This window comes from Bubalus kerabau, chromosome 16 (genome assembly GCF_029407905.1).
Source record: "Bubalus kerabau isolate K-KA32 ecotype Philippines breed swamp buffalo chromosome 16, PCC_UOA_SB_1v2, whole genome shotgun sequence".
Taxonomy (NCBI): domain Eukaryota; kingdom Metazoa; phylum Chordata; class Mammalia; order Artiodactyla; family Bovidae; genus Bubalus; species Bubalus kerabau.
The window spans coordinates 62950461-62973170 of NC_073639.1; the positions used below are offsets into that span (position 1 = coordinate 62950461).

Consider the following 22710-nt stretch of genomic DNA (forward strand, 5'->3'; position numbering starts at 1 on the left):
GTCTCTCCTCCTTTTAGAATTTCTAAGCTATATCCTGTTCTCAACTACATCGATTCCTTGCCTCACATTCCCTCTCTTACTTTTTCTTTTCTCTATACTAAAATCAAACTTTCATCTGATTTCATCTTCTTTGCAGCATTTGGACTTCCAAATTGAAAAAATCAGTACACTTTAGCCTTCCCATGGCATTTTGGTTTTCTGTTTCTGTACTTGACTTTATTGTACTGATAAGCATTTATGTCAGCCTTAGTTTATACTCTCCTTGAGGACATGAACCATATTTTACTCATTGTCACTGTTCAGACTTCTTGTACCATTCTGACTTCCTGATTGATAGACAAAGGTAGGTTGTGTTTGTGTTCATGCACAGTTGGGATTCAGTAGAAGAGCTGTACTCAGAATCTGTAACTCTCACCAGGGGCCTTATAAATATTCGGATGACTGCATGGGTTAATAAGCATGAGAGGGATATGTCAGATCCTCCTTCTCTACTGGATTTTACAAACGAAAACGACCAATCCACAGTCAGTTGATGTGTAGGTTGGTGGTTTACATGCCTGAAATAATGTTGTGCTTGGGGGATGCTATGTGTTCAGTGTCGTTTCCATAAATGAAGGACAGCACATGGTTGACACTTCTGTATACTTGTATACATTTAAATTACATGCATTGTTTCCTCTTGGTGAACTTGAAACTTAGACATAAGGTGCTAAAGAGAAGTTTAAATTTATTATCTTACGATTACTCTGTTGTGCTAAATACCCAAATATCAAGTCTAGCTGTGTCTGTCCTATTGAGGAAGCTGCACATTTGAGTAAAACACAAAATTTTCTCAGATCATTGCAACGTACTTGTAAAGGAAGACTATATTAATATATGTTTCCCTGTAGGAATAGAGTGAAAATGTTGTCATTTTTATTTCAGTTTTCCAAAATCATTATAATTTTTTACTTAAATTTTAATTTTTTGAGTGGTACTCAAAATATACTTTATAATATTTTAGAGAACTTTTGAAAAGAAGGAAATCTTGGAAGATGAGTTTTCAAATGGTGGTTGCTTAGAATATAGTGATTTTGGTTCATCAGGCAAATGTTCTTATAAGCTGTCCTGAGAAATGGAGATGTTATGGGTGACTTAAGGCCAAAGTTAACGACTTTGAAAGAATGTGCCACTGTAGTAATTTTGAAATTATTTTTCTCCAAGACACATCATTTTTTCAATTTTTAGCAAATTGTGTGGAAAATGGAGAAGTGGAATGCGTTAATAAAATTTTGTGATCAGAGGTAAATTGTGAAAATTAAATATAATCAATCACCAGTCTATTTAGAAACATATTATCTTAGCAGTTGTATATTGGAAATTTACATGTAGTAGTGTTCTTAATTGCTATCTTTAGATCAATAAGTTTAATAGCCTTGTTGTAATGGTATAAGATTGTAAATTTGATCTTACTGTTATGTCATACCAAACACAAGCAAAACTACTTTGTCATCATTCCTAGTCACTTAAAAGCCAGTTCAGATATAGTAATACACAAGAAGGTAGAAAAACGTTATTCTTTTCCTGTCCTTGGGAGCTTATAGTTGGAGAATCTGTGCAAAGGAAGCAGAAAGCGTTCTGCACAGTCATTTCCAGTTTTGCAGTGAGACCTAACTTTCTATTTATCTGGCATCTTTAATTACCGTTTTTATTTGTCCACAGCGATGGAAAGTTTGTGCTTGTTAATATCATCCAGGGCAGGCTGTGGTGGATGCTTGATAAAGTAAAGCTGTGTCCCGTCTGTGTTCCTGTGTCTAGCACCTAATTATTTCCCACCAAAATGTAGAGCTGAGTTTCTCATTTTGTCTTTTTCTAGTGAGCATTTGTCCTGTGCGTTCACATTCTTTCTTCACGGGGAAAGTAATGTATGCACAAGTGTGGAGATTGCCCAACACCAGCCAATTTATTTGATCAATGAGGAGCATATCCACATGGCTCAGTCTTCACCTGCACCATTTCAAGGTAAGTAAACAATGATGTTCTTCCTCTCCACCACTCCCTACCTGGTGGATAGCCGCCTTGCCCAGTGAAGTTTCATGGAATGAGGTAGTACCTGAAATGGACGTGTTGAGCTAAGCAGGAAGGGTTAGTTTCTGAAGAAGAAAGGGAAGACCACAAGTAAATGATGATAGCTTGCTCATTTTTTTACTGAAAGCTTCCCTCAGCTACAACATGGTCTTAAGTGTGTCGAAGAATAAAGTGTGGAGGATTTCCTGAAGATCAAAAATCTTATAAGTTAAAGGTTTTCCTTGTTTTCTTTGACCTATGGTTTTAGGACTGTAATGACTATCAGAGAGTTACTATTAAGCTTTGTACTCTTTGAAACTTTAACCAAAATCAAATTCCTGGAGTTGTATAGTCTGTAGTTTCTTTATTAATACCTTATTTTCTTTTAATTTTAGACTACATTTGTTGTAGATATTTGGTTGTAATTTAACTTACATTCATATTTTCATGAATGCTCAACTAATTACCTAGATATCACCAAAATAACACGTTTCTTTTTTTCTAGCTATATATTCTAAAGCTTTGGTTTTGTCTTTGGAATTCATAATTTTCTATGAATAACTGTTTTTAAATGTTATAATATTAAATTGAACCATACAGAAACATTTTTTTTTTTAGTTTAATCTTATCAATTCTAGAGGTGCCTGGTTGAAATAGCCTTAGTATATCACAAAATGTAATTTAAAAAATATTTTTAATAAAATTGACTGAAGTATTTTATTGATATAATAGTCAAATGAGTGTTTAGCCTCCATATTATTTATATTGGTTTTTGGTCTTATACAAATGATTGTAAGTTAATTTGATGAAACATGCAGCTTTTTCTTGCCCTAAAGATTGTTAAGACTTTTTTTTTTTTTTTTTTTTTTGGGTAAAAAAGAACATTGAACCTCATGTAATTTTGTCCTGATTATTGGCTGCATTTTCCTCCATCTAGCAACACATTTTAAACTGTGTACTTTATTATTCTGTAGTTTTTTGGATGTTTTATGTATGAATTGCTATATTATTCAAAACAGCCCAGTTCTCAAACTGTACACTTGAGTTGTACAATATGCTCATTTTGTGGATTGTCAGGATTATTTAAACACTATGTTTTCTTGACTCTGAAAGTGCTGAGGATCATCTGACTTTAGATTTTGTGGAGCAAAATAAAAGCATTTACTTAAAGTAACAAAAGGAATTACTAGTCATGAGAAAAGATGACTAAGCTTCTAAGTTGGGAAAGATAATATTGGCCATTCTTGGTCCCTGTAGACTACTTACTTTAAATATTACTGGTTTGTTACTAATATCTCGAATCATGGAAGACTTTGTGGGGCATTATCCTGCTTATTCGGAGAAGGCAATGGCACCCCACTCCAGTACTCTTGCCTGGAAAATCCCATGGACGGAGGAGCCTGGTAGGCTGCAGTCCATGGGGTCGCTAAGAGTCGGACACGACCGAGCAACTTCACTTTCACTTTTCACTTTCATGCATTGGAGAAGGAAATGGCAACCCATTCCAGTGTTCTTGCCTGGAGAATCCCAGGGACGGCGGAGCCTGGTGGGCTGCCATCTGTGTGGTCGCACAGAGTCGGACACGACTGAAGCGACTTAGCAGCAGCAGCAGCAGCATCCTGCTTATTTCCCCTGATTGGTGTAGAGAAGGTACATTCTTAGGGCAGGTGTTGGTATATAGGCAATTATAGTGAACATAATTAATCATATTGATGTGGGGATTTCTTAGAAGTGTTAAAACAGGAAAATTGCCCTTGATTAGCTGTGTTGCTTAGATCAGTATTTCTCCATTTGTATCCCTACAGAGTAGCAGAAGGCAACACGAAATATGTGATGTCTTTAACCATCTCTGTCTTGATTGATGTGATATATCATCCAGCAGTTAAGAAAAAAAGTGTCTCCCAAAAGGACCTCCCAGTTAATGCTTATGCTGAGATTTGTTTTTATAAATCAGGATTAAGGAAAAGTTACTTTTATCCCTAGAAAAGTGTTATTTGAAATGTCGAAATACTCACTGTGAGAATAAGAACTGAGTTATACAGTGTTATGTTAACTGCATTTTTGTGTCTAGCTCAGTGAAAATGACATCAAGGTCAAACAGTGAAAGAGTAAGAGAAAAAAACTTTTTAAGTCCTTTACTTTACGTAAAATAAATTTTATTTTAGAGTTGTTTAATCAGCATACCTCTAAAATAGTTGTAACTGAAATTATACATAACATTATGTTTCAAATTTGGTACATTAAGACTTTTCTGCCAATAGACATTTTATTTATGTATTATTTTTAAATTACCTCAAATATTTAGGAAGTCTCAGGAAATCATAGGGAGAGCGTTCAAGTCCCAGGCTGGTTTCAGGATATATGTATTGAATGGTCTTCTGTCATGGAAGATTCAGTATTCACACTGTATGAGCTATTACCAAACTGATGTTTATATGCTTTAATGTATAGATAGATAATGGGTAGATAGCTTATGTATAGATAGCTTATATATTGTATGTTGATGTACTTGTCTGATCATGTTAATTATATCTCCTCCCATTTGATTTCCTTCAAAAATTGATTTGAGTTGAGAGGCATATAAAAAGTACTAAAATTAGAAATTTTTTAAAATTACACTTAAAAAGGAGTTAAGAAATAAAGAGCAGTATACGTCAAATGATAATGTGCCTCACCCTAAAACTGCCGTGTATGTAGCATTACACTTAAGTAGGAATTATTACTCTGATGTGTAACACATGTTTCTCCTGTCTGCTTTAGTACTGGTAAGTCCTTATGGCTTAAACGGCACGCTAACAGGCCAAGCATACAAGATGTCAGACCCAGCCACCCGTAAGTTGATAGAGGAATGGCAGTATTTCTACCCAATGGTGCTGAAAAAGAAAGAAGAAATGAAAGAAGAGGAAGAGTTGGGATATGATGATGATTTCCCCGTGGCAGTAGAAGTAATTGTTGGTAAGAGAAAATGTTTTGCCTGAAGAGCTTAATTCTATCTTCTTCATCTTGCTTAATTTAAAAAGATAATCATTCAGATTCATCAAAAATAATCTCCATAATTTCCCCATCTTTTTGAATTCTCTTGACACAGTGGTATTTGCTGAGTAGTTATCTTGCCTGAAGCACCAATGGTCCCTGTATTCCAAATGCTATTATGATAATGTTGGAACACATGTTTAAATAGCTATTAACTTATGAAAGGATGGAACCTATCACTTTTGGCAGTACCTAATGAGAGTCTCATTTTCACCAGTGAGCTTTGACTCTGACCACTGGAATAATAAATTTGGCAGTCTGGCGTGACCTTTTTCTCAGGCCTGTTCTCTTGTTCGCTCTCCTCACAGGTGGTGTTCGGATGGTTTATCCTTCAGCTTTTGTGCTGATCTCTCAGAATGACATCCCAGTTCCTCAGAGTGTGGCCAGTACCGGGGGCCATATTACCGTTGGGCAGCAGGGGCTTGGGAGCGTGAAGGACCCGAGTAACTGCGGGATGCCTCTCACCCCTCCCACTTCTCCAGAACAGGCTGTCATGGGTGAGTACGATCCAGGAACATCCTGGGGGGAATAGATCCCAGAAAGTCATGTAGCACCCCTGCTACATGAACAGATGAGAAAACACACGGAGAAATTCCTGGTGGAAGAGATGGAAATAGACTAATGTGGGATTTTACAAAATAGAGAAGGAGAATTGTAAACAATTGATGTGCTTCAGAATTTTAATTGTGTCTGTTCGTCTTTACTCCAGTTAAACATGTTTGTTGTTTCTCTTCAATTCTACACATGCATCTACCTTTTACATTGATGTGCATGCATGCACACACATGCAATCAGGAGATGAGATGTGGTGAAAAACACTAAATCAGAGAATAGTTGATGTGCTTGTCCAATTGGCTGTTGCTAGACAGGGACAAGTCTTGGGTGAATTCTCTTTTCTTATTATAAAGATAGTCTGACATCCAAGAGCTCTGAATAAATGCTTTGTCCTTTCAATAATCTGTCTACACTAATGACAGATATTAATTAACTTGAAAAATTTGCCCATTTCAAGATTCTTCCTTCTTGAGAAAATTCAGAAATTATTTAAATTGGGAAGATGTTTCCTTTGTCGAGTAGTAAATATTCTGTATTAACTTTGTTGTTGTTATAGTTGACTTCATTTTAATTGAAAATATGGTCACTAAGAAAAGGATAATCATCACACTTGAGCTAAAGTAAGATTATTTATAGGTATTTAATGTGGGCCATATTGGCAGGAACATCAGTAAACGAAGTCTTGTCCTCTAAACTTTGAAAACAGACTATCAAGCACGATACATGTTCATCACGTGGTAATTTTCATGAGAATGAAATAAGGCAGTATTTAAAAATTGCTGGCATAGTGCTTGACATGTAGTGACATTCAGTAAATGTGCATGGTTAAATGACATATTGGGGGAAAGTATAGACTTTGTAATTGAACACACCTTTTAAAACCTAGCTTTAGTTTTTACTACGTGAGTGACCTTATTTAATTCTTTTACTTGTTTTGAACACCAGTTTCCTTCTCTGTTAAATTCTATATAGTTTCCAGGACTGTTATACATGTTAGATCATGTACCTGACAGTGTTTGATAAACAGCAAAGCAATATACAAACAGTAGTACAAGAATTCAAAGAAGTGCTCAGAACTCCAGTTTTAACACACAGTATTGTTATCAGCTTCCCATGCGGCGCTAGTGGCAAAGAATCCGCCTGCCAATGCAGGGGGATGTAAGAAACGTGGGTTCGATCCCTGGGTTGGGAAGATCCCCTGAAGGAGGGCATGGCAACCCACTCCAGTGTTCTTGCCTGGAGAATCCTGTGGACAGGGGAGCCTGGCGGGCTAAGTCCGTAAGGTCACAAAGAATCGGACACAGCTGAAGCAACATAGCACACACATTAAGTTATCTGGAAGGAATAACTCAGATATTGTGTGAGGGACATAGAAATGAACTTGTAACCTTAGGGGTTTGGGGTTTTGGGGGGTTGCTTTGGCTGGCCTACACAGCTTACAGAATCTTAGTTCTGCCACCAGGGATTGAACCTGTACCCCTTGCAATAGAAGCACAGAGTCCTAACCATTGGACTGCCAGGAAATTCCTAGCCTTTGTTTTTAAGAGCCTTGTAGTTGCTAAGATGGTGAAAAAATGTACTACATCCAGCTCTGAGTACAGTAGAGCAGAGAATTTGGATGATCCCTTGTGAAATGATTCACCATCAGTTGATTTTTATTAAAACTACATTTGAACTGAAAAAGCAGAAAAACCCTTGTATAGTCTTTTTATAATTATAATAACACCATAGAGAAGATATATTAATAAGTCTAGAATTGTCAGTATTTTGAAAAATGTTAATCATATTTCATATGCAAGTTTGGATTTTTAACAAACTACAGAAGTCATCAATTTTTGTTTACATTTGTTACTGTTTTGCCTGGTATTTAGTAAAATTTGTGTTCAGCTTAAAATTGAAGGCCTGCTGTGGGCATGATGCCTTGACCTTTGGTTAGTTCAGAACTCTTAAATTCATAGTTCAGAAAAAAATGTTTTATTCTGGTGGATTTCAGGTATGTACTTTTACAACTATAGATCTTTAGATTTCTTCCCCTCTAACTCTGTATATCATTGTGCTACACCCTGGGTAAATAAATCTCTTGATGTCTCCTTATTTCCTAAAACAGAAACACTGAATGAGAGTGACTGATGTATTTGTCATAAAATTAATTTGTCCAGCTTTATACATCATAACATCAAATTACAGCTTAGGACTCCTAATGCTCCATCTGTGAGAATCCTGCTCAGCCTCATCACTCTGCACTTGAATGATGTTGAACACTGCCATGCTTTCCTGGGCATAGGACAAAGGGGGTTACTTTGCCTCTTAAAATGGCCAAGAGTCTCCTAGATTGGCACGGGACCTGGGAGGGCCAGAGTTCTGACTTATGTGAATAGATAGATCAGCTTGCCTCTTCTGTTTATGGAGATAATTTGAGAAGCATTGAATATGCATTTAACAACATGTAATACAAGTCTCATTTAATTCCATATAAGATACCACCCACATTTTAGTTAAATCATTAAAAGCTACTGAAAAACATTAACCTACCTTCAATCAGAAAAGAGTCTGGCTGTCTTTCCCCACAACCTCTCCTGTTTTGGTCATAAATAATTCCCTTATGATACCATGGACTGATAGTCTGTTTGGCTATACTGTTGAGTGTTTGGGGTCAAAGGGCTATGCTCTCTACTTCTGTTTGTTGCGCTACTTTGCCTAGTTTTATAATAGGCATTTGAAAATCCATTGTAAAGTCAAAATGAAATATTTTGTCCTGTGAGCCAAGTTAGAGAACTTTTAAGATTAAAAGATAGCAGTGAAAGATCAAATTTCTTGTCTCTGTTAATTTATCTCATTTATATATTATAACAGTACTTTTCTGGGGAACAAGAAAGCTTCAGTTCCTAAGAATGTAAGCATTGGGGTTTGCTTTATTAAAAAAAAAAAAAAAGTGGAGCTGAGACTAACCAGTCAGTTCCATACAATGGTGGTTTTGCATTGATACCAAGAAATATTAGTTTGTAATATTAGGTTGCTTCTTTCTTTTTCACATGAAAGTGAAGGATTCCAGAGCACTTCAAAATTATTTCATTTGAGATATTTTGCATCATAATTCTATCAGGAATAAAACCCTCAATATGTTTATGAAATCAAATAGATAAAAGTAATCGAATCAGAATTTAATACTGGAAATTGACTTCATTATTTGTCTTGTATGAGATGAAAGTAGTAAAATATTTACAACCAATAACTAATCTTATCAACAGTTAGAGTAGGCATAATAGAAAATGGCCCTGAAGGAGGAAGTGGCAGCCCACTCCAGTGTTCTTGCCTGGAGAATCCCGTGGACAGGGGAGCCTGGTGGGCTGCAGTCCATCAGGTCGCCAAGAGTGGGACGTGACAGAGCGACTTAGCATGCATGGCACCGAAAATGTATCGCATACCAAGTACAGTTGGAAACTCTTAAGTGGAAATATTAGAAACCAGTGAATTTCTAATCCTCTGATATAAAATGTTGAGTCAGTCTCTCATTTTTTTAGTATTAGCTTGCATAGGTGGTGTCAGGCACAAGGATGAACAGTGCCACATGCAGATTTGAAATTTGACCTTGTTAAGGATTTCTCTCTCCTACCCAGGCACTGTGTGCAATTGCTTCGCAGCCTTTTAGCTGCTTGAGCATAAAGCTCCCTCTACTGTTTTCTTCTGTCTTGAAACTCATTTACTGCATTGAGATTTAAAAACTCAGACAGTCCATGCATGTTTATGTCTTTAACATTGTCGTGTTTGAATCCTCCTGTGTAAGTCATCTCCAAAACCTCTGAGTAGGAACGCCTCCTGATGGATATGCCATTGAGGGTATGTGAGTGTGGGTATTGACGTGACTGAAAGCTATACTGACGCAGATCTACTCATAGCTGTGGACAGCGTTATTGTCAGGGGTAGCAGCAAAGCTGCCATGATCCGTTTCAGCAGTCAGATGTCTATGTTAAATGAATGAGGGGCTGCCCTGGTGGCTCAGACGGTAAAGAATCTGGCTGCAATGCCGGAGACCCACGTTTGATCCCTGGGTCGGGAAGATCCCCTGAGCAGTCTGTGCACTAGGAGGCCTTTTCAGAAACTTCTGACCTTCCAAACTGTCTTTTCCTTCCCAGGTGAGAGTGGAGGTGCGCAGAGTGCTGTCAGCCACCTGGGCACCCAGGACGGGGGGATGCTAACTATGCACAGTCCAAAGAGATCGGGGAAGATTCCTCCAAAACTCCACAATCACATGGTCCATCGAGTCTGGAAGGAATGCATCCTCAACAGAACCCAGTCCAAGTATGCGCTTTCCTTCTGTCTGGGTGGTGATCTGCCTGACATGCCTTTTATTACTACATGAAGATCAGTCATACAGCTCCATCATGACCGAACCCTGAGGGGGTCGTTGCACTGTTAGCTCATCTTTCTGTTCATAATAGGGTGAAATTCAAAGCAAAGATGTTAGAATAATTTGCTGGTCCAGGAAAATTGTGAAGTTCTTTATCATCTCAAGATTGTCATGGTATTCATCTGACATTTTTTAGCACAGCTGACTTGGAGATTCACCCTGAATATCAGGAGAATAGTTGTGGGTATGGTTTTTCCCTGTATACCTACTAATGAGTGTTCACTATTTACAAAGGAAAATGACCTTCATTGCCATGTTTTAATTGACAGTGTATTTCTCAACTAAACAGATGAGAGTTAGAGAAGTGTTTAGTAGCTGCTGTGCTTCTGTTTCTGGATTCAGGGAAATTCTCTTCTTCCTCTACCCAACTTCCCTTTCTTGTCCACCTCTCTCCTGATTATCCCCTCTGACCTCCTTCCCTCCTTCCTTAACATATTTTTGGAAAAGAGCAGGAATTGATTCTAAGACGAGATATTATTTTAATTGCATGGATGATAATGTCAGACAGTAGTCAGTAAACACTTTTTCACTTATCAAGAATTTGTAAACATATTCAGCATATTTTCACATGTTTTGATATGACTGAGATGTCCACCTTTTTGACAGATACAAATAATGAGTCTTGATTCTCTGGAGCAGAACAAATATGGACATTTTTGTCAGTAATTCCAAAGGACTCATTTAGAAGTTAAGTCAGTGTTTCTTAAGTGATTACTCTTCAAAGCTTTATATATACACATTAAAGAGCTGTCCTTCAGCCCTCGGACCTAGTTTTTAACAAATTCATACTATATATTTATCTCCCAGTTAGTGGCTCTAGAATGGTAGCTTAGACGGTAAAGAATCTGCCTGTCATGTAGGAGACCAAGGCTCGATCCCTGAGTTGGGACGATCCCTGGAGAAGGGAATGGCAACCCACTCCAGTATTCTTGCCTGGAGAATTCCATGGACAGAGGAGTCTGGCGGGCTGCAGTCCATGGAGTTGCAAAGAGTCAGACACGACTGAGCGACTAACACATATAGAATAGGCTACTAAAGATTTAGTAGAAAAGAATCTAAAATAATTGCAGTTGGAAATCATGTCATGTTCTAGAATTTAAAAGGTAGCTCTGTTTGCTTAAAAATGGTCCTTTCTTTTAGAATTATTGGTACAGATATTTTCATTTCTGTCTGCAATGCCTCAACAATTTCCACGTTAACATTTTCTTTTTCTTTCAATTTAGCATCTTTGATTTTTATCACCACTAACCTTTCCACTAATTCTTAACAGATCAGAGCCCTTCTATCAGCAGCACTGCACGGGGAAGTGAGACGCCCAGAAAGGCAGGGGAGGGTGGAGAGCAAGCAGAGCCCCTGCAGAGCCATCAGTGAGCTGCAGCATCAGCTGTAGAAGGATCCACAGTGCAGGGGGACTGCCCAGTGTTCCTATTTATGCAGCAATAGATGTCTTTTAGCTTCCAGTTATTATGTAGGAGACATCTTTGATTCTTGTATTTTGGTTCACATTATATACATGGAGTGCTGCCCTTAAATGCTAGTAAATGTAGATGTTTTCAGAGTGATTTAAACAGTCTGTCTAACAAAGAAAGCAAAACAAACAGAACCAAAAAATAATCTGTCTGAGGGTATATGATTCATAGATGCTATGAAAAGATAATTTTTAAAGATTTAGGTTGTCTCTCCAGAATTTAGGTGACTTTTTAAAAAATCGCTGCTAATAGTGCCAGATAGTGTTTTCATTGCTATCTGTGCCACCCATGTTAAAATGTATATTGATCTTAAATAAAAATATTTTGAATCTGATTTTCCTTCTGGTGCACAGAGTAGTTGACTTCCCCTCTGCCGCCCAACCCTACACCTTGGGTTGCTCTAAACTGTCTATCAGCAGGATACTGTTACTGTGTAAGATGTATTCATGTCTTTCTAACATCCTTTTCCTCCCCAGAGGTATGAATATTATCTCATGTTTATACAAACCACATATTTTAACCTTTTTTAGGAGGAGCCAAATGTCCACTCCAACTCTTGAAGAAGAGCCTGCTAACAATCCTGCTACTTGGGATTTTGTGGATCCAACCCAAAGAGTCAGCTGTTCTTGCTCTAGGTAGGTAGGGGCCGAGGCAGAGCAGTAATCGGATAGAATTGGACAGAATCATAGTACATTTTGTTGGTTGTCTCCTGGTCTCTCAGACCACTTCTTCCACGTCATTTTGCTTTGTTTTCTTTATAAACCTTCTACTTCCAGTGCTAGAAAAAAAGCTTGCTGTTGTTTTGTTTTGTTTCTATGTAGAGGATACAGTTTTATTATTGGGACTCAGAATGAGCCTTTTTAGACAACTGACCCTGTTAACAAATAGCTCCCACAGATTTCTTCAGGATAACTTCTTTAGAACTAAAGGCATCAGTTTAACAAGACAATCTCTTGCCATTTAAATGAGTTTATTTAGTTACTCTTAATTATAAAGTTGAGATAAATATCAAGCAAGTTGGTTTGAATTAATAGAACTTGGATTAAATAGACCTTCCAGAGAAAATTTTTCTTGTTGGTGCTGGTGTTTTTTGATGACTGAAGTAGATATGTGGTAATAATATCTGAGGAAAGCCAGAATTGTTGCTCATTCATTTAGATATTTGAGTAGAAACCCAAATTATTTTCTGAATATTCTCTTAGCAACTTAGAGTGGCTTTTCTTCCATTTGATACTGCTCAATGCTTATACAAGGTCAGTTGAGATAAGTGTACTTGGAAGTTGGCTATCCATTTCTCTAGTTGAGACCACGGGGTTCTTAATGTGGCATATATGAATTGGCTTCAGGGTAGGGTGAGGTCACGATGCCCAGAAATCTCTGCAAGCACATACATGTGTGTGCACATGTTTGTTTATACACATTGGCAAAAGTTTTAACAGGTTCTTCCTGTCCCCCCTCCTCTTTCCTATAAGTTGATTCTCTTTTATCAAGCTCTGCCTTGGTAGTCAGCTTTTTGTTGAGAGATGCTGTTTTAAGTACCTACTGAAACCCTTGATTGATTTTTCAAGGAGTATATTTTCGGTGATATTCTTTGCTCATTAAGGGTCCTTTCTCTGAGCTGATGAGAATCTCTCTAGTCCCAGGATAGGAATGGTATACCAGCTGAATGCCTGGTCTGCTTTCATCTCTAGGCCAGTGTTAATCATGTGATTATTCGGGGAAAAAGGTATTTTCCTAATAACATTGACTTCTAAACAGCTTACAGCCAGGTTATGGTCCACCTTTAGAAAGTACATAGGATAAAAATTCTAGTGTATTTAACTTCACTTGTGCATTCCTCTTATTTTTTCCTGCTTTTTTTCTTAATCTAGATTTTTTCACTTTTTAAAATAACCCTTTTACTGATTTCTATCACATTTTTATTCAGTACCTTGAATTATTTTTACCTGAAGTGTAAATAAATAACTCTTTTTCTTTTGTCCTCTGGAGGTACTGTTCTCTCTCCTCACCAAATTCTTATACCCTTCAGATCTTATTTGTAAAAATGCATTCCATTCCATTGACTTCTAAATATTTATCTCTGCACCTGACTCCTCACATGTACTCAAGTCTTGTATTTTGCAAAGTGCTTTTAAGATATACCCTTAGTATGGACATCAAACCAGGTACCCTGTTGCAGTCATTTCTGTCAGTTTTCTCCTCCTCGTCCTAGAACTGTCATTTATTTTCCTTAATTTTCTAGATCAGCTTTATCATTGCATTTCACACTGACTTCCTTTGAAATGTCTGTTACAGTCATTCTGCTTTCCTTATTCATTTAGTCACCATATGTTTCTACACTCTTTGGCCCAGCTTCTGCCACATAGTTAGCCTTGTGAGCCTGATGGTCCTGCTGCCAGCTTCAGGGAGGTCCCATACCCACTCACAGATGTGCAGTGATGGTCTGTTCCTTACTGGTGTATCCTTATTCTGAAGGTTCCACAACGTAGCTAAGTTGCTAAATGCAGTAGAAGAAAATGACTTTATAAGATGATCCACTTTGCACAAAGTCCTTACTTTGAAAAGGCTACTATAAAATATCTATCTCAAAAGATCAGTGTGGTTAAATGGTCTTGGAGAAAATCCACATCAAAAAGTTTTATGTAAAAGACTTTCAGAGCTTAGGTCTTAAAATAAGCACCCTTAGAAGATATAATTGAGATATTTTCAGGTGAGACATTCATCTCTCAGTGTGGTACTGGAGATTTAAAGTCCAGTTTTTGCCTTTTTGACAGTAGCTTTAAGCTACTGACTTCTTCAAAGTCAGGATTTTTTTTAAGAGTAGCTAAGACTTTGGCTCTAAGAGTGTTTTCAGATTATCTACTGCAGGATTACCGAACCCATTATGGGATGGTCCACTCCTCACACTATTTAATGGTCTTATGGGGCAGGGTGGCCATCCTGCTGTCCCACTAAACCATCCCATTATGCCACACAAATCCATTTTACTGCCCACTAGGGCATCGTTTAGTGCAATGCAACAGTAATTTAATGCCACCCTAGTGGCCTCAGAGAGTTACTGATACACTGGCAGGAGAGCTTACGTTTTTCCTGGGAATGATTTATATATTGGGAGGAACTGGCTGACCTGCTGTATAACTTTTTTGTGCAGATTAAACCTTAGCATTATCTAGTAGGCCCTTATTGAGCAGTTTCTCACACCCATGCCTGCCAAGAAGTGTGTTAGGTTGTGAGCAGACATGCTGCCCTTACTTAGATGGGACAGATGCATTTGTATATGTGTGTATTGTTTTCATATTCACTCACGACCTTTTTACTTCTGTCTCATTTTAGCACATTTCTGTAAGATCCAAAGTTGTCTTTTATCCCTTCTTTCTTGAATAATAGTAGCATATAAGGCTCTTAGTATATTTATCCTATTAAATATTCTTAAAACTGACCCTTAGTTTCACACTTTGTGGGAGAATTGCATAGTTATCTTGTTCCTGATTTACAGCACTGTAAGCTTTTATAAACCATTCTCTGTTGGAGTTAGTTGGGTGTTGTAAAATAGAGATTGGAAGCTTTATTTTGCTGCCTTTCTTGACAAATGGTCTTGGTTTTAAAATACCATGTGAATAGATAGTCTGAGGCCCTCACCAAATTTGAAAGATTTGGGAATTTTCAAATTAGTATTTTTGTAGCAGTTAGAGGCATGTTAACGAATATTTCTTAAGGTTCAACTCTTATCTACTTGACATGCAATGGGTTCATCCTTTCTTATCAGAGTGTGTTGCAGTTTTTAGTCATTATCAATATGTTTAACACCTAGAGTCCATTTGGATGTATTAGTGTGTATAACATGTTCTTGAAAAGGTGTAACCTGGTCAGAGGCTTCTCTTCTGTAGTATTAGAATGGTATAGTTATATTCACCTGTGTATTTACTTACTTCATTTTCATTCTCGTTTCAGGCATAAACTTTTAAAACGTTGTGCGGTAGGCCCCAGTCGGCCTCCCACAATATCACAGCCAGGGTTCAGTGCAGGACCATCGTCATCTTCATCTTTACCACCTCCTGCTTCTTCTAAGCACAAAACAACAGAAAGACAGGACAAGGGAGACAAGCTACAAAAGAGACCCTTGATACCATTTCATCACAGGCCGTCTGTGGCCGAAGAGTTATGCATGGAACAAGATCCACCGGGACAGAAGCTAGGCTTGGCAGGGATAGACTCCTCCTTAGAGGTGGCTAGCAGTAGGAAGTATGATAAGCAAATGGCCGTGCCTTCCAGAAATACAAGCAAGCAAATGAATCTGAATCCTATGGATTCACCTCACTCCCCTATTTCCCCTCTGCCGCCAACACTCAGCCCTCAGCCACGAGGTCAGGAAGCAGAGAGTTTGGACCCACCCTCTGTCCCTGTGAATCCAGCCCTCTATGGAAATGGGCTCGAACTCCAGCAGTTGTCTGCTCTGGATGACCGGACAGTCCTCGTAGGCCAAAGAGTGCCTCTCACGGCAGAGGTCAGTGAGACCGCCTTATATTGTGGGATCAGGCCCTCGAACCCAGAGTCATCAGATAAGTGGTGGCACAGTTACCATCTACCATCCGTTGATGATGCTGAGTTCCGGCCTCCAGAGCTCCAGGGTGAGAGGTGCGACGCCAAAACGGAGGTAACCTCAGAGAGCACTGCATTGCAAAGGTAAGGCGATCCTCCACCCCACCCCCTGACCACCCACAGAAGGCCAAGGTTCCCAGGAATCAGGGCCTTCAGATCCAAAATTGAAGAGCTCTTTTCACCATTCTAGACTCTGCATCTGGAAAGGGTTTAAAAGTCAAATGCTTTATCCAATGTGATATTTATCATATGTGTCATTATTTAAATGCTGGCCTATAAAGGTTTCGTTGTAAGATTACCTTACTGGAATTTATTCATTTTTGGTCTGGTGTTTGTTCATCAAAGAATATAGCTTTGTGGGACTTTCCATATTGCAGTCAGTGCCTTCTTGTGTGTTGACACTTAGAAGGCTTTGCATGCTTTCACGTGTATATCATGCATCTAGTAGTAATACTTCAGAGTGTTATTGAGCAACCTGTTACTCTAAACAGTTTATACAGATTATCTCATGTCATCTTCACCACAGCCATATCGCCACCTTTAATTTCATAGCTGAGAAAGAAACTGGGGTCATGCAGTTAGTAAATGACATGGATGGAATTTGTGCCCAGGCAGTCTGTCCCCAGAGCCCGTCTCTGCTGTTAAGTGAAATCAATGGAATCAGAGACAAAAGTGTATGGCCTTGACAAAGGCTACTAAGATTTATTTAATTGTGAATATAGTCTCTCAGAGTCACTTGAAGGTGAATTTTTTAGTTTTGTTGTTGTTAAGTTTAAGCTTCCAAATGCTTTTAAATCACAAATGTTGCTTAAAAAAAAAAGTCTGGTCTTTTTACTATTTCTTGCTTAAATCGTTATTCATTTCCCCTTCCAGACTCTTAGCACAACCTAACAAACGGTTTAAAGTCTGGCAAGACAAGCAGCCCCAGATGCAGCCCCTCCACTTTCTTGACCCATTGCCTCTGTCACAACAACCTGGAGACAGCTTGGGAGAAGTCAACGACCCATATACTTTCGAGGATGGCGACATAAAATACATCTTTACTGCAAACAAGAAATGCAAACCAGGGACAGAGAAAGAGTCCCTAAAAAAGAATAAGGTACCGCATAACAGAGAGAGAGGCCAGCCAGGAGTGGGCTTCAGTCTATGTCAGTACAACACGTGTGGGAAGACTTTGAGGCAGAATGTTTGAGATAGTCTTGCCTGATTGCTCTGTCCCCATATTCATGCTCTTGGTACTACTGTATCGAACAGCGTATCGTTCCTCTTTATGTCATGGCTCACCTTTGTTCAAAAGTCAGCTGAACATAAATGAAGCCTCACAGCTTCCAGGCTGTAGCTTGTACAGTGCATGTTTCCTCTCATATGCTAATTCTTGTTGGCCTATGCTCCCTGCTTATTTCTTTTTAATTATTATTCCAAAATGTAAGGAAGAATATTGGTGACAGTATCTACCATTTATCAGGCGCTCACTGTTTACTGTGTTAAGCGCTTTACCTCTATATTTCTCTGAATTAATATCATCACTACTCCAAGACTGTGTCAGTATAATTTTACTGGTTTCAGTATCTCAAAAATGAGTACTGGGGGTGTCTGCTGTCTTTAGCCTTAAATTTTAAACCATTCTAAAATACTGGGCCATTTAAAGAAATATTCTTAAGAACAGAGGAAATAAGAGAATGAAAGGAGACCAGTATAGTTCAAGAGAATACTTCTTACACCTATCTAGATCCAGAAAGCTTGAAGCATAATTCAGCCTCCAAAATATGTTAAAGGCAGCTTTTAACACCGTGGCAGGTCTGTGATCAAACCCCACCAGTACTGTTGAGGCATAAAATCCTGATTGACTCAGATTGAGGGGCAAGTGTGGGAGTTTTTGGTTTCAGTTTAAAATCAGGGACGAGGACATATCTTTTATTTCCTTTGGTTGCATAGACCATGGTTTATCACACTTGTGCTCATAACAAGTTCCATTCTGCCCTCTAATTCTTTGTGTTCTCCCTCATATTCCACACTTTGGGTTGCTGTTCATGTGTTTTGTTTGGCTGAATTTATTACACAGTCAGAGGATGGATTTGGTACCAAGGATGTCACTACACCAGGTCATTCCACGCCGGTGCCTGAAGGGAAAAATGCCATGTCCCTTTTCAGTTCTACTAAAACAGGTGTGTACACTGATTATTTGCCTCACTTGGACTGTTGCTAAAATAAATGCGAGGAAGATGCTTCTCTATTTAACATTATGTGCTGATTGTAATAGCAGTGATTTGACCTCATCTGTAATATATTTTCATAGTTTGTTTTTCAGTTCTTTCAAAACTGATAAGTGTATTTGGCACTAATTGTATCTCGATTTGACTGACAGCGTAAGGAAGCAGTTGGCAGGCAGGGCTTGCTCACTGCCCTCTCCTCACCCCTTCTCCTTTGAGGAAGCTGCTCATTCGGTGCCTTTTGCCTCCTTCCCACAGATGTCCGGCAGGACAACGCTGCTGGCAGGGCAGGCTCCAGTAGCCTCACACAGGTGACAGACTTGGCACCTTCCCTTCATGACTTAGACAACATCTTTGATAATTCTGATGACGACGAACTTGGGGTGAGTCTGCAGTAGCTACACACACACAAAAATGCACTTCAGTGGCTGGACTTAGTGTTCCAGTATTTCTTTATAGTTTGGTCTACTGAATTGGGAGCTCATATTTCAGGTTCTAAATATTCTTCAAGAATGTTTGTGTACCTTGAAAGGAATCTGAAACTTGTTAGTATAGTCTCTAATAATAACCCTTGGGTTTTGTTTGTTGATGGCTTTTTTCCATTAGTGTTATTCCTGTTGTAAATATTAAAATCTTTCTTTTTTTTTTTATACTCCTCAATATGAGACTAACAGGAATGTATTATGTAGTCCCTTTAGCTTAGATTTTAAAAATAATACCCATGTAGTGGGGCATGAAAGTTGGCTTAACGCTCAACATTCAGAAAACAAAGATCATGGCATCTGGTCCCATCACTTCATGGGAAATGGATGGGGAAACAGTGGAAACAGTGTCAGACTTTATTTTGGGGGCTCCAAAATCACTGCAGATGGTGACTACAGCCATGAAATTAAAAGACACTTACTCCTTGGAAGAAAAGTTATGACCAACCTAGATAGCATATTGAAAAGCAGAGACATTACTTTGCCAACAAAGGTCCGTCTAGTCAAGGCTATGGTTTTTCCAGTGGTCATGTATGGATGTGAGAGTTGGACTGTGAAGAAGGCTGAGAGCCGAAGAATTGATGCTTTTGAACTGTGGTGTTGGAGAATACTCTTGAGTGTCCCTTGGACTGCAGAGATCCAACTAGTCCATTCTGAAGGAGATCAGCCCTGGGATTTCTTTGGAAGGAATGATGCTAAAGCTGAAATTCCAGTACTTGGGCCACCTCATGCAAAGAGTTGACTCATTGGAAAAGACTCTGATGCTGGGAGGGATTGGGGGCAGGAGGCGAAGGGGACGACAGAGGATGAGATGGCTGGATGGCATCACTGACTCGATGGATGTGAGTCTCAGTGAACTCCGGGAGTTGGTGATGGACAGGGAGGCCTGGCGTGCTGCAATTCATGGGGTCGCAAAGAGTTGGACACGACCGAGCGACTGAACTGAACTGAGTGGGGCATACTGAACTTTTTGAATTTTACCATATTGAACTTTATGTCATAGAATAGTCAGCATTTAGAGAGATAATTACAAATATGATTTATACTTTCTAGGATTATGACATCATAGTCAGGAAATAGAATTTATACACGTAGACATTAAATAATACAAGGTATCATGTGATTGGACTTCCTGGTAGCTCAGCTGGTAAAGAATCCACCTACGATGTGGGAGACCCTGGTTTGATTCCTGGCTCAGGAAGACCCTCTGGAGAAGGGATAGGATACCCACTGTAGTATTCTTGGGCTTTCCTGGTAGCTCAGATGGTAAAGAATCCGCCTGCAGTGCGGGAGACCTGGGTTCGATCCCTGGGTTGGGAAGATCCCCTGGAGGAGGGCATGGCAACCCACTCCAGTATTCTTGCCTGCAGAGTGCCCACTGGACAGAGGAGCCTGGTGGGCTACAATCCATGGGGTTGCAAAGAGTCAGACATGACTGAGCGACTAAGCACAGCACAGCACATCATATGATTAAAGTGACAGATGAGAATTTATAATTCTCTGGAGAACAGCTGAGCTGAGCCAGGAAACGTGTGCTGTCATCATCCTAACTAAGCCTGTATCTTTGTGTAAACAGAAGTGCCCCTGTTATCTCTGGGGGACCTAGAGATGAGTAAGATAGGCCTGCTCTTCAGTGAAGTCAAAGTATTAGTCTACTTTCTTTCATTTATATATTTACTTTCCCATCCATCCAGTTGACGTGATATTTGTTAATTATTTAATGATCAGTTCTCCAGGTTTATAGATAAAATTAAATTACCAGTCTTAAGCTTGAGGTGCTCACAGACTTTAGGAGAAATAGCATATAAATAGTTTAAAATATACTTGGCCTTGTGAGTGCAGTAATTTATCTGAATCTAAAGATGCTACCTGTTCAAGTACGAAGCAACAGGCAAGCAGTGTTTAAGTAAAGGCTTGGAGGTTAAATAGGAATCAGGTTTCTAAAGCCCATTCTTACTTTAAAATAAAATATATCTGGTTAACAGACACTGTACACCAGTAGTATTCTAAGTACTTCTTTCTGACTCCATGGACTGTAACCCATGAGGCTCCTCTGTCCGTGGGATTCTCCATGCAAGAATACTGGAGTGGGTTGTCATGCCCTCCTCCAGAGGATCTCGGTGACCAGGGATTGAACCCTCGTCTTGATCCTGCATTGGCAGGTTGGTTCTTTACTATTAGTGCCACCTGAGAAACCCAAGTACTTAGCAGATGGGATAATCATGACCTCAAAAAATGAAATTGACTTGAAATGTGGAAAGACTTGGTTAGTGAGAGGCAGGGGAGGAATGTGTGTTTGAGCCTGGAAGGAGTCTTGGTTCAGCAAAGAGAATGAACTAGCTGGGGCCTTGTGGGATAGTGAGCACATTGATCTGTTTCCTGAGTTGGGGGTAAAGATTGCTGGGGCTGGGGAGGTACTTCGCCACACTTCGAGCTTTGGACCTCAGACTTTACAGGTAATGTGCTCTTCTGAAGGCTGCTGAGTGGGGAGCTGACCTGGTAGAAGTGGGTACTGTTTTACATCAGTCTGATACATGGAAAGCAAGAGTACTATGTGGTAACTTGTTGGATTGAAAAACGAGGACCTAAATTCAGGGAGTGGCTGCATGAAGAAAAGGACGTGGCAATGTGAAAAACACTGTTAGAAGAAATGACGCATCCTTATTCTTTGACCCAGGCATTGGAGATCCATTTTGTACCTAATTGTGTCTGTAAAGCCATATATTATCTAGGAGTGGTGTCAGTGAGGGTTAGTTCAGATGCTTTGGTTTGGTGGTGGTGAGAAGAAAGTGTGAAAAGTAAAGGAATTAAAAAGAAGTAGAAAGAGAGATGTAAGGAAAGAAAAAACCAAGCTTTGTAGAGTCGCCCAGTTTCTGTTCATAGCCAGCATCCCTAGTGGTTTTCATCTCTGCTCTGAACCATCATCCTTACTCGCGGTATAAATTATGAATTACTGACTAAATGAAGAGATGTTTACTCTGTTTTTTTGAATATATTTTAGTAGTGTTAATATACAAAGGAGAATTGGACAGTTTTTAATCTGATTTTCATTTCTCTGGAACGGTTGTTTCTACTCTGACTTCTGGCCTGACATTTAATCAAAAGAACAGTTTACCTTAGGATCATTTTGCTAATTCATCTTATTAGTAACTGGAATTGGGAGACTGTTGTCTGGGTTTTCACCTCACAGACTTCAGTTTCACATTTCAACTCTATAACATTGAATGTGTATTTAGTGGCTCAGTCATGTCCAACTCTTTGAGACCTCATGGACTGTAGCCTTCCAAGCTCCTCTGTCCATGGGGATTCTCCATTAAGTAAGTGAACATAAATAAAAGGCCTTCTATTTGTGAGAATTTTTTTTTTTTTTGCTTTATCTTGCATTCAATTCATTTGCATTCTTAAAGATAATCTTGCCTATTAAGGGACTTGATTTGGGAGCTGACTGTGGCTCAGATCATGAACTCCTTATTGCCAAATTCAGACTTAAATTGAAGAAAGTAGGTAAAACCACTAGACCATTCAGGTATGACCTAAATCAAATCGCTTACAGTTACAAAGTGAAAGTGAGAAATAGATTTAAGGGACCAGATCTGATAGACAGAGTGCCTGATGAACTATGGACGGAGGTTTGTGATATTGTACAGGAGACAGGAATCAAGACCATCCCCAAGAAAAAGAAATGCAAAAAAGCAAAATGGCTGTCTGAGGAGGCCTTACAAATAGCTGTGAAAAGAAGAGAAGCAAAAAGCAAAGGAGAAAAGGAAAGATATACCCGTTTGAATGCAGAGTTCCAAAGAATAGCAAGGAGAGCTAAGAAAGCCTTCTTCAGTGATCAGTGCAAAGAAATGGAGGAAAACAGTTGAATGGGAATGACTAGAGGTCTCGTCCAGAAAATTAGAGATACC

At 39.0% G+C, this 22710-nt stretch overlaps 1 protein-coding gene across 5 annotated transcripts in view; it reads left to right on the forward strand.

Moving 5' to 3' along the window:
- The window catches only part of MED13L (mediator complex subunit 13L), a 280536-nt gene that overhangs the window by 215341 nt on the left and 42485 nt on the right, over positions 1–22710 (forward strand). For all 5 annotated transcript variants that reach the window (XM_055550352.1, XM_055550351.1, XM_055550353.1 and 2 more), the window contains 9 exons: positions 1856–2001; positions 4807–5001; positions 5388–5576; positions 9768–9933; positions 12042–12146; positions 15463–16194; positions 16984–17209; positions 18173–18275; positions 18579–18703. In XM_055550352.1, the coding sequence (XP_055406327.1) occupies positions 1856–2001; positions 4807–5001; positions 5388–5576; positions 9768–9933; positions 12042–12146; positions 15463–16194; positions 16984–17209; positions 18173–18275; positions 18579–18703 (1987 nt within the window). The remainder of the gene's footprint in view (positions 1–1855; positions 2002–4806; positions 5002–5387; positions 5577–9767; positions 9934–12041; positions 12147–15462; positions 16195–16983; positions 17210–18172; positions 18276–18578; positions 18704–22710) is intronic.